The sequence below is a fragment of the Physella acuta genome, unplaced genomic scaffold (genome assembly GCF_028476545.2).
Source record: "Physella acuta isolate Inbredline_101_S28 unplaced genomic scaffold, ASM2847654v3 ptg000396l, whole genome shotgun sequence".
In the NCBI taxonomy this organism is placed as follows: Eukaryota; Metazoa; Mollusca; class Gastropoda; family Physidae; genus Physella; species Physella acuta.
In genome coordinates, this window is record NW_026731915.1 from 80079 (window position 1) to 92778 (window position 12700).

The 12700-nt window shown below is 34.5% G+C and overlaps 1 protein-coding gene across 4 annotated transcripts in view; it reads left to right on the forward strand.

Annotated features, from left to right (window-relative positions):
* Nucleotides 1–1066: 1066 nt before the first annotated feature.
* The window catches only part of LOC131942225 (low-density lipoprotein receptor-related protein 1), an 85265-nt gene continuing 73631 nt past the window's right edge, over nucleotides 1067–12700 (forward strand). For all 4 annotated transcript variants that reach the window (XM_059301967.1, XM_059301970.1, XM_059301968.1 and 1 more), the window contains exons 1-5: nucleotides 1067–1181; nucleotides 6509–6673; nucleotides 6972–7082; nucleotides 7503–7613; nucleotides 8382–8498. In XM_059301967.1, the coding sequence (XP_059157950.1) occupies nucleotides 6520–6673; nucleotides 6972–7082; nucleotides 7503–7613; nucleotides 8382–8498 (493 nt within the window). In that variant the 5' untranslated portion in view covers nucleotides 1067–1181; nucleotides 6509–6519. The remainder of the gene's footprint in view (nucleotides 1182–6508; nucleotides 6674–6971; nucleotides 7083–7502; nucleotides 7614–8381; nucleotides 8499–12700) is intronic.

Consider the following 12700-nt stretch of genomic DNA (forward strand, 5'->3'; position numbering starts at 1 on the left):
TTAAAACGAACGTACGCGCCATAGTTTTCATAGGATAGCCCGGGGCTATTTACTGAAAAACAAGAATATCGGATCTTATCCATAGTCTATCGCACTTTTAAAACAATAAAGGCGCCATAACGCTCAAGGAATAGCCCAGAGCGCCACATCGCTCCCTGCCGGGGCGCCGTGGGACGCACCTAAATATGTTTATTGAAGGAATCTAATACCATATCTTATGCAATGTTTAATGGGGTAAGCTCTTGTAAAATAAATCATTTTTAATACTCTTTAGAAATCAATTGTTTCTCTATAGCTGTTTTCTGGTACATCTGCATATGTGTTTCCACTTTAAAAATCGGTGGAACAATCTTGGTAACTATGACAATGGCGGCCATCTTGAAAAGTTAACTCCTTCGTAAATTTTCCACCATTCAAAAAATATTATATTTCTAGCCCAATAAACAATGAACCCATAATCTTCTACCATATTTTAGGGCACTAAGCTAAAAAATGTAAATGCATGTTTTCAAACTAATTTTTAAAGAATTTTTATATTGTGGGTCCATTAAAAACACTAGTTTTAATGCCCCTAAGTTCCCCTAAATTAAGTGTTTTGAACGGACACAAAATTTGAAAATTCATAATAAATTAATTTGATTATATAATTTGAAGAAATCGCACCCTTCCTCCCGGCGCGCCGCCATTGCCAAATTACAAAAGATTATTTTTTACAGAAACCTCACCTGGGGTGTTTTAATCAACTCCCCAAAGTTTCACGGCAATTGGATGAACGGTGTCAAACCGCAATCGACTTTTGTTTTTATATACCTTAAATAGAAATTAATCTAATTGGGCCCTACAGCGGCGCCACCCCTGCGAATTAGAAATTTTCATTTTCACAGAAACCTTCACAAAAGTATTCTCAGCAACTTCCAACCTACCACAAAACATTGGATAAGCGAACCCCCCCCCCCCCCGGATTTTTTTTGTCCGAACTGCTACGCCACTGCTCTCGAGCAACCCACGCATTGTGTTCAGTGTATGTTGAAATAACGAATTAAGTAACCAAACAGCTGTTGAGATTACCATTGGATCCCCAACTAGCAATTGAGCTGATGCTATCAGTTCTGTCGACACCTGGGTTCTAGTAAAGTGTCTAACCAAACTGAAGAATCTGTTATCTGTATTTGAAACTTACTGTAAGTAAATAATTTGCAGCTCTTTTTAAATGTATATGCAGTCAGTTTTTCAAATACTCAATTACCAATTAAGTATCACGTATTTTTGTGGATATTAAGATGAAATTGAGTGTATGGTTGCTCTATAATATGCGTCAGGATTGCCAAATCTAGTTCGGCGACACAACATACTCCAAGTTTAGTAATAAATGCGTCGCAACTGGGCCCAATAGAAAAGTGTAACGAGAGCAATATCTGGTTCTTCTCAACTGGTTGTTCAGGCTTTATGCCTTTATTTACAAGGCGCAATCCCTTAATTGCCTGACTATTGAGCCATTTATTTAGGTATATGAGAAAATTGTTCACAGTGGATTTATATATATATATATATATATATATATATATATATATATATATATATATATTTATATATATATATATATATATTTATATATATATATATATATATATATATATATATATATATATATATATATATATATATATATATATATATATATTATATATATATATATTTATATATATTACGGTCAAAGCCCGAAGTCGCCAATACGTGTATTGGCCAATATCGCCTCCCTCGGTCAAAGTCCGAAACTTTGGTTGATTTCGGCCTATGGTGGACTGGCCAAAGTCTGAATTAGAAAATCATCTGGCTAGTGACGACCGGCCAGAGTCCGAATTAGAAGATCATGAGCAGATTTTGTTGTTGTTTTTTTATACCGTAAGGAGCGTGAAATTAAGTCTTTATTGATTATTCAATAAAGAAAGTGACAGAAACATTCACATTTTTTATTGTACTATAGTCTCAATCAATCATTATTATCAATTGTTACAACAAGTTGAACTTTTATGGCATTTAGAATTACATAGAATTATGGTTTCTGCCACCCACGCTATCTCAAGTCTCTTAGACACTATTGTTTAAGGGTAGCATCGAACGCGGCAAAGTCTTTTCAACGTTCCGTGTTGTTGAACGTGGTCGGAGACGCCAACTGTCTTTGATTTTGTTCTGTGATGATTGTCTCACCTCGTCATCATGGAGGAGGCTGTCACATACAGTTGTAGCCCATATATGGAAATTAACATGGATTTACATTTTTCTTTTGACAGCCATCTGCTATGTCTGTCTCAATACGTTACTCACAATGAAACCGCACCCATAATAATGGAAACGCGATCACAACTTAGTCTAGATAGAACATTGGCCAGAACATCCCGGCCAGTGCGCGCATCTGCCGGCCAATGTACATAATACGTTGTCAAGTTTAAACGCTTCGGACTTTGGCCGAGACGAACTGGCCAAAGTCCGGAGACCTTTAATTTGACAACGTATTTCCTACACTGGCCGGCCAATGCGCGCACTGGTCGGGACGGGATGGCCAAAGTCCGAAAAGTTTAAAATTGACAAAGTATTTCATCCATTGGCCAGCCAATGCGCGCACTGGCCGGGATGTCCTATCTAGACTAAGTTGTGATCGCGTTTTATTTACTCTGGGTGCGGTTTCATTGTGAGTATCGTATTGATTGTATATCATTCTATATGCGATGCGACATGGACCAAAAGGGCCGTCAGACCAAAAGACAGACGTACCAGATGGCTGCCAAAATAAATAATCCAAATCCTAATGGAAGAGAATTTGTGAATCAAGTTACTTTTGAACTAAAGAACACAGAGGCGTAGCGACCCTCCTGGCGCCCGGGAACAACCTATCAATTTTCAATTTGCAACACCCCCCCCCCCCTCAAACTTTCCATTTGCACCCCCCCCCCCCCCCTTGCTATATAGTTTTTATATTTATAATGCAAAGCTGCAGCTAAAATGAGATTTTAATTTGTTTTTCCAACCCATCGTGGCGCACTTTTAGTCGGCGCCCGGGGACATATGTACCCCCGCCGCCGCCCCCCCCCCCTTGCTACGCCTCTGAAAGAACATGTGGCCTGAACCTAAACTAGTTCACGGAAATCCAAGGCATAGCCAAAGCCAAGGTTCAGAAGAACGTGCCAACCAAGATGTTCAAAACATGATGATGACATGGATGCAGACAAATGGATCAGCTCATTGGGCTGAGAGTCTCATATTCCTTCAATTTATGAAAAAAATTCATAAAAAAACTTTTAATAACAAGCTTGTATGTAATAATGCACTAAAAAGTAGAAAATAAATTATTCACTACGATTTAAATAACTATAAAGAAAAGCGTGGGTCACTTAAGTACTTATTGAATACCTTTACTAATATTTGAGGAGACCCACGCTTTTCTTTATAGTTATTTAAATAATAGTGTATAATTAATTTATTTTCTACTTTTTAGTGCATTATTACATAAAAGCTTGTCATTAAAAATTTTTTAAGAATTTTTTCAGTACTTTACATGTTTTATTATAGCTAAAGTTTCAGTAAAGTATTATGGGATGGCGCAGTCTAGTGGAAAAGAACTAGACTGCTGACCCGACTAAAAATCATCGCGCGCCTATTGAACGTGATGACGCGCTTTTGACGTAGAGTCCCCCTCGCTCAACGCCCAAAACGGCCGTGATGAGGCATGTGGAAAGAACTGCTTACTAATTCGGTCCAAATTTTAATTAATTCATTAAAAAATAATTATGCGACCAATTAAGTCAAATTGAATGTCATGATGCATTGTCTTCATGTCTTGACCCACGTACCAATTAAGAACCGTATCTGTTAGTTAGAAGTGCCTGCAAATTCACACGGCCGTTTCGATCTAGACAGACAGACAGACAGACTGACGAGGAAGCAAGTTAAATAAAAGCTTGTAAAAACCGTTCTTTTCATAAAGTAATCCAACAATCACCATACGAAGCCTTGTTTGGGTGCAAAACAAAAGTGGGACTTAGCACTTCATATCTACCAAGAGAAGCTCTCGATAATTTAGTTACTGAGGGCGCTTTCTACAATCTTGGAACGGAACATGGTGTTCTAAAACAACTATATGCTAGAAGTGAGTTTTCAATTCTTCACGAAAAACTGCTCTCATTGTCGTCCTTTGGCACTGAGGAAAAAGCACTACGAACCATCGCATCTTCACAATCACTAACCGGCGAATACATTTGCTGAAATTGCACAACCAAATGCACAACAAATCGCTGCAAGTGTAAAAATAACAAGCTACTATGTAATTCTAAATGCCATTAAAGTTCAACTTGTGTTCTTTAGTTCAAAAATAACTTGATTCACAAATTCTCTTCCAGTAGGATTGGGATTATTTATTTTGGCAGCAAGATAATCTACATTTTAAATAATATTACAATAAATCTTAAAAAATTAATTTTCGAATAATTATAGCTTACCATTCTCATTTTTATTGTTTACAATAAGCCGGAAATAAAAAAAAATGACAAAATATCTTTTAGGTTAATATAAAAATATAATGGTCTGTGAATTTTTACCTAACATGTCATATATTAATAGAGAATAAAATACTTAAAAAAAACTTTTTAAAAAACCACGTTTTTCTTGTGGACTAAAAAGTAGAAAATAACTATTTACATACATTTGATGACAAAAAACGTGGGTACGTTCACCATCAAATTTCCCGACCCATCTGCCCGACCCACGTTTTTTGTCATCAAATGTATGTAAATAGTTATTTTCTACTTTTTAGTCCACAAGAAAAACGTGGTTTTTTAAAAAGTTTTTTTTAAGTATTTTATTTTCTCCTTTTTAGTCCGTATCTACACATGAAAAACGTGGTTTTTAAAAAAGTTTTTTATATAGTTTATTTTCTACTTTATCTAATGACTTGATTAAGTATGAATTGACTAAGTGTTTTTAAATACACGGACTAAAAAAATCTTGAGCGACCAGGATTCGAACCTGGGTTGTCGCGGCCACAACGCGAAGTACTAACCACTATACGATCACGGCCAGCGCGCTCACATCGATTGGGGCCGAAGTAACTGTGTCAATAAGCCTACAGTCTTGTCGGTATCTTTAGAAATCATGTCCTCAATTTTATGGTCCTTGGGGCGTAATTAAATTAAGCTAATTACGGTCTCTAATTGCTAGTTTTTATGATTGCATCTGAAATTGTTAGGCGAAAGTAACCTGCATGCCAAATTTCAGATCTATAGAGCAATCAGAAGTGGGCTAATTTTCGATGTCAATTTTAACAACAAACACATCCACGCGAAGCTGAGTTAATAAAAACGTGTTAAAATACGGAACGAATGAGCAAAACTATACCTTTTCTTTGCACATAATGTTCTGATCAGTAAAATCTATTTTGTAATTTTTTTTTCTCGCAGAATTTTTTAAATTGAGGTAGGGGCCTATCTAATATGTTAAGTTCAATTCTCTATGTTTGTATGTAACCAAGGGTTACAAAGGTATATAATAAAAAATAATACTTCTTTAGCGTCAAGTGTTAAATATCTAAATTCATGATTAAAAAATTAATAATGAAAGTATTGTAAAACAATTTTCATTTTTCAAACTTATACTAATAATGGTCGGCATGTTCATTTAACATTTTTTTAACAATATCATTTTTTACAAAAATGATAATAATGTCTGAAAATTATTTACATTTATTCCCATAGCACTTATTACTTCCCTCGATATATTAGGAAAACACAATTACTTCCCATTTTAAAAAAAAACATTACATCAGGTGGGAAAGAATATACTCTTTATTTCTTGGTTTTGGTGTTGGGAAAAAAATGATTACACAGTTAGCGGGGATTGATCAAGTACAATGTCAAGTATTTTTAATACTGCGTTTTATTTGTTCTAAACACTAAAAAGTACTGTTTACTAATTTTTTAAAAATCTATGACAGTTAATAAGCCAGCTCCTAAATGTTCATATCATGTGAGCGTTTCGGTGCATAATTTCGCCTTAAACATTGCAATAGACTATAGTCTTTAAGTGAATCAAATCCAGGCGTCCTTCGGCACCCCGACAGGATATTAATTGGCGCTCCGGGCCTTCCCGTGTTCGCTATGGCGCCTACGCTTGTTTAAGTGACTGCAATAGCGTATGGTTACGTTGAAATACTAAAGTCGTTTACTAAGCTGAAACAAGCGGTTCCACCGGCGCCCCAGCATGGTGCGATTTGGTGCCACGGGTTAGATTGTGATCACTTTGCGTTTATATTTGCGGTTGTTTATTCTTTGTATTTGAGTTGGGGTTGGATTTGCGTTTGTGGTGGGTTTGTGTTTGGATTTGGTTTGTTTTCATTTGCTTTTTTCTTTGTGTTTGTGTTTTCTTTGTGTTTGTGGTTGGGTTTGTTTCTAGATAACATTTCAAATATAGGTTGTAAAATTTAATACGACTTTGTATAAAATATCGTTTGATTTTCCAGTTCTTTGAAGAATGAAATTTGAAAACAAAAACAAAATGTCTGCTTGGAAATATTGCGTACCATTTATTGTCTTGATGTTTGATGTGGTGGAATGCGAGACAGACCTGGAATACCAACACAGAGCCATACACATGTTAGATGAAACAATCTACAAGAGACAACAACGTAAGTTACTTTTAAAATCATATTTGATGCATGCTTTGTAGGTCGTGCGAACTGCTCTTAAAGAAGGGGAGGAAGTAAAAACCTTGCGGAAATTATTTTCTAAGACCTGTTAACACCAGTGATACTTAATGCTATCGCAGTATGGCTGGCTAATGAGCAAAACATTGAGTTAGTAAAATCTCATGGAAGAGAGAGAGAGGGGTGGGGGGGGGGGGGCAGAGAGAGCATTATATTAATTTTGTAAATGCGGAATTATTGTGATAATTAAATAATACAATTTTCCGTTTCATTTACCCAGCTATACGTTCTATAGACAGTTACACGTGTAACAATGGTACTAATATCTCATTTGATTTGACTTGTAATGGCAAAAAGGACTGCGCCGAAGGCGAGGATGAATACCCTTGTAGTAAGTAACGGTTTTCGAGGGGTATATGAAATATGTGTTTAATAAATAACTGCATCGCGTGTTTTGTTTCTAAATCATAATGCATTTTCATAATCATTTTTCAACTTGGATTATTTAATCGGCAAACCCGTTTAAGTCTAATTCTGGCATTAAAGTGTGCTGTAGTCGTTTTATAGAGCACATAAAAGTGTAATACATTTGTACACAATAAAACAGTTATACGTTTTGCAAATAATATATTTTTTTATGTTTCATTGTTTTCAAAACGTCGTAGCATGTGTCATTCGCGATTCAAATATTAATTTATATTCTGTGCAAAAAAAACATAACAACATTCATAAATTGTTTCATTCAATTTTATTGTATGTTATGGCTAAGTTTAAAACGCTAGTAACTGAATGTGTTTTATTTCTACACTAGTTGGTTGCAATGATAGTGAATACAAATGCCCCTTTAAGTTTTGCAATGCACCTCCCATAAGGTGTAATGGAGAAGCAGAGTGTTTAGATCGACAGGATGAATCCAACTGCTGTAAGTTCGTCTAGATGTGTATCATTGTGATTTACACAAAATGCAATAAATGATATAGAAAAACACAAAACTCAGTCTGCGATTGCAATTTATAATATTTTAAAGCTTATTTTGCGCTGTAGTGAAGTTTCAATTTAGAATTATTTAAAATGCAAATAGTCAATATAAAAAAAAAAATATTATAAAATGGTATGCATATTAAAATGTGTGTTTTTTGAAGCCACAAAAAATGGAAACTAACATTTTCAACAATAAAATGAAATAAATAAAAGCAGTTAATACTGTTTACTATAGTGTATTTAATTGTAAATATATCAAATACACCTAGTTAACTGCGTATGTGCATTTCTTATAACAGACTATGAAACAACTTAAAAAAATTAAAACTAAATATAATATAACTAGCGTGCACGTTCCCGCGTGTTGTCGGGAGTCTCCTGATAAAGTCTGATGTAATATTTTAAGAGGGTTTCATCATTGCGTAACGATTCCAATATTATATAATATTAAGATATTTAAATGTAAACAATGCCTACGGTATATTTTTTGGATAGTATTTTAAAAATGCACTGTCCCACCTCTCCCTCGTCCCACCTCTCCCTTGTCCCACCTCTCCCTTTGTCCCACCTTTCCCTTGTCCTACTTTTCCCTTGTCCTACCTCTCCCTAGTCCTATCTCTTTCCACCCTCCGCAACTATCTTCTTTTTTTAATTATAGGAAATTAAATTACCGACATTAATTGTTTCTTTAATGTCTATCTATGATCAGCAACCTGTGTCAGTGACGCATTCCATTGTCGTATCACGGGTACTCAATGTGTATTAAAAAAGCATGTATGTGACGGATTAACAGATTGTTTTAACATGGAGGATGAAAAAAACTGTAGTAAGTGCTCATGTAATTTATTTAATGTAATGTAGAGAGTCTGATCAATGGCATATCTATCCATCTACCTATGTACTACTAAAACTTAAGTTTATTTTTTACATGTTTGAGTATTTATGTTTTTGTATGTTTTTTGTTTGTGTGTTTGGTTAAAAGGGGAGAGAGTCTGCACTATGTGTGGAGCTATAAATAGTAATTAGGCAGAGAACAATTTTTGTTAATCACAAATTTATTTAAAGACGTTAATTAATGTATTGATTTATTCATTGGTAGATTAACCAGTGGCGTAGCGAGGTCGGGTGTCACTCGGTGCGGCACTTAATGGTGTCACCCCCCCCCCCCAGAGGCATAGAGACCCTTCCCAGGGACAAACTTTCAAATTTTCGATTTGCACCCCCCCCCCCCTCAAACTTTCGATTTGCACCCCCCCCCCCTCAAACTTTCGATTTGCACCCCCCCCCCCCTCGAGTTTTTCTCTATATATTTTGCTATTTTTTGCCTTGGTGTCACCCCCCTAAATGGTGTCACCCGGTGCGGTCCGCACCCCCCGCCCCCCCCCTCGCTACGCCCCTGAGATTAACCACACTAATTATAAAAATTCAGAACAATGACTTTACTTATTGTGAATAGTGACGTCACATGATTTATTTACTTTTTCAACAACAATATCGGCTTCCATTGAATATTTTGCTGCCCATTCGAAATTATAACGCATTATAAAGCTAATTGTCTGTCGGCTATAGCTTTAGCGATATGTCCGTTTGCTATTTTTATTACGTTCCAACACTAATATCAATTTTCAGCAGTTCTTTTTTTTAGTATACAATACATTTCTCTAGACATCTAGATCAAGAATCTAGATATTAGCTGTCGAATGACGTTCTTTATAGATCTAGAATCTAGGGCAAATGAAAATTAATCAGAATAAATTACTGAGTTTCTTTATTAAACTACTTTAGTCCTTAAATATTTGATATAAATCTTTGCTTTTTAGCTTCACGGATAATCTAATTCAATAATACTAGTGATTTATTCCTCTAGATCTAGCTAGAGTCTAGAGTTACGGCAAAATCTCGACTTAACCAAATCAGTCATAGAATCTAGAATCTAGATAACTCTATCTAGATAATAATGAGTTTCTATACTAAAGTATTTGAGACCTTCATTATTTTATATAAATCTTTGTTAAGCTATGGAATTGGCTAATTTAAGATAAAGTTTAATTTGAAAGATACTAGATCTACGACCTACTCACGTAAATCAAGTTTCTAAACAGACTCAAACTTTTTATATGAATCATTAAAAGTGTCATGACGTCACGAGCCTAGGTAGCTAAGGTGATAGCGTATTTGGCTTCCATGCGGGTGGCACGTGTTCTAGACATCATGTCAATGTTATTTTTTTTCAATCTACGTCTTTTTGAATGTGGGGTCTGGTTATTTTGTGATGATGACAGACGTGATGTCATTTATGGCTGACCCAAGAAACCCACACTTATCTAACTAGATAACGGGTAGTCTAGTATACTACTAAAACTCAAGTTTGTTTACATGTTTGAATATTCATTTGTTTGTTTGTCCGTTTCGTTACAGGAGAGTATCTGAACTATGTGTAGAGCTGTAAAATAGTATTTAGGTAGAGAACAATTTTTGTTTTTAGACAAATTTATTTAAAGACCTTCATTAATTAATTAATTTATTTATTGGTAGATTAACCACATTAATTATAAAAGTTCAGAACAGTGACTTTACTTATAGCGAATAGTGTCGTCACATGATTTATCTAATTTTTACCACAATAATGGCGGCTTCCATTGAATATTTTAGTGCCAATTCAAACGTTTAAAGCATTCCAAAACTAATTTTCTGTCGGCTATAGCTTAACGATACTCCGTTTACTAATTTTATGACGTTCAATTATCAATTTTCAACAGTCCTTTTCATTTAAGTATACAATAAATTTGTCTAGATCAAAGGTCAGCTGTCGAAGGGGAAAAGCTATAGATCGAGAATAAAAGTAAAATATATCAGTATTTACGTCCCTAATCCCACGAGCCTATATAGCTAAGACATAAGTGTATAAGGTTATACCATGCGAGTGGTACGGGTTCGAGACACATGTCAATTTTTGATTTTTTACATTTTTTTTAGATGTGATTGATAAAATTGCCTATTGGAGCTTGGCGGGATACAGGGCAGTTGAAGTAGAGTTCGACTGTTTCTGTGATCTCAGCATATGAAGGGATAGTGTCCTCGGCCGGAATCGTTTTTAAAGCAATAAAAACATGTTGTCTGATACTTGGCGGGACACTGGGCAGGTGAAGTAGAGTTGGGTAGGTAACCTGCGACGTCAGTATATGAGGGGATAGTTTGGTCAGACCCATGCTCAAGTAGTATATTAGGTCCCTTTTGGTTAGCATGGGTGAAGCTGATGCGGATGCGGATGCGGAATAAAGGATATATAGTAAAATACTCGGACGCGGATGCGGATGCGCAAGCGCCGCAGGTACAACGAGGTATAGGAAAATACTCACCCGCCTGGGTGAGTGGGTGAGCGGGTGGGTGAGGGTGGGGGATGCGGATGCGGAGTAGGTCAGTAGGTCACCACCAGTGACCATGTGACATAATAACCATTGGTGACCTTGTGACGTAATCACCAGCGGTGACCTAGTAACGTAAATTTTATAAGTTTTTAATGAGTTTTAATGAGTTTTTTATTTGTGTGTTGTTTTTAATGAGTATGTTTTTATTGACTAGTTACGTAGTTTGATTATTTGTTTGATTTTAATTTTTTATTTTTTATTAGTTTAATTTTTAAATTTTTTAAATTTTAATTTTAAATTTTAATTTAATTACTTTGTTTATATTTTGTTTGTTAATTTTTAATTAGTTTAATTATTATTTTTTATTTTAAATTTTTTAAATTTAAATTTTAAATTTAAAAAAAAATAATTTTTAAATTTTTAAATTTTTAAATTTTATTTTTAAATTTAATTTTTTTTGTTTATTTGTTTAATTGTTGTTTATTTATTAGGTTAAATTCATTTTATTTCTTTGTATGTTTTTATTAATTTTTATGTAATTTTAATTTTTATTTTTAATTTAATTCCTTTGTTTATATTTTGTTTTGTTTATTTTTTTAATTAGTTTAATTATTATCTTTTAATTTAAATTTGATTTTTTAATTAGTTTGATTTTTTAAATTTAAATTTTAAATTTAAAAAAAAATTAAATTTTTAAATTTTATTTTTTTAATTTTAAATTTTATAGTTGTTTATTTGTTTAATTGTTGTTTCTTTGTTTGGTTTAATTCATTTTATTTGTATGTTGTTGTTTAAATAATTTAGGCCTTTTTTACTTTTTTTACATTTTAAAAGACGTGTATCTCAAAAAATGTTTTTATTGCTTTAAAAAAAAACTATTCCGGCCGAGCATGGCTCTGACCACACTATCCCTTCATATGTCAAGAACACAGAAACAGGTGAATTCTACTTCACCTGCCCCGTGTCATGCCAAGTCCCGATAGAAAACTTTATCATTCACATCTATAAAAAAATTACCAAAAATAATAATTAATATTTACAAGATGTTTTACGAACCAGGACCACACTTACGGTTAGCGTTTACACTGTCAACTCACCTATCTGGAAAGTTACAATTGTAAGCAAATTTAGCGCTATAGAATCCTTGTATGAAACTTAAGTTACGCAAATAGGCCCTAGATCTAGCATTTCAACTTTAATATTATCCCAAATTAGCCTATTCCATAGCTAAACAAACAAAGATTTATATAAAGTAAAATATTAACCCTTTGAGCCCGCCAGGCCGGTAAACCGGCTTCAACATTAGGCATATATGTCCGAAAAGCCGGTTTTCCGGCCCGATGATCTAGCGTCATATTCCTAGCGACCGATCTACGGTCTAATTAAATATAATTAGCGGAAGACTGACTAAAACTGCGCATATGCCTTTTTAGTGCGGGATTATGATTCTAAAAAAAGATTTTAGGAAAAGTGAAAGTGTTAGGCCTAACATTTCGTAACAATGCCTCCGAAACGGAAAGCCGAGCCACAGCCGTCGACTTCAGCACATAACGTTGGTGCAAAAGATAAAGCAAAAGACCGAAACATCAACAATAGAAGTAGAATGACTGCATCTCAGGCAATACAACTACTTATTGATTCTGATGAAGAAGATAATATT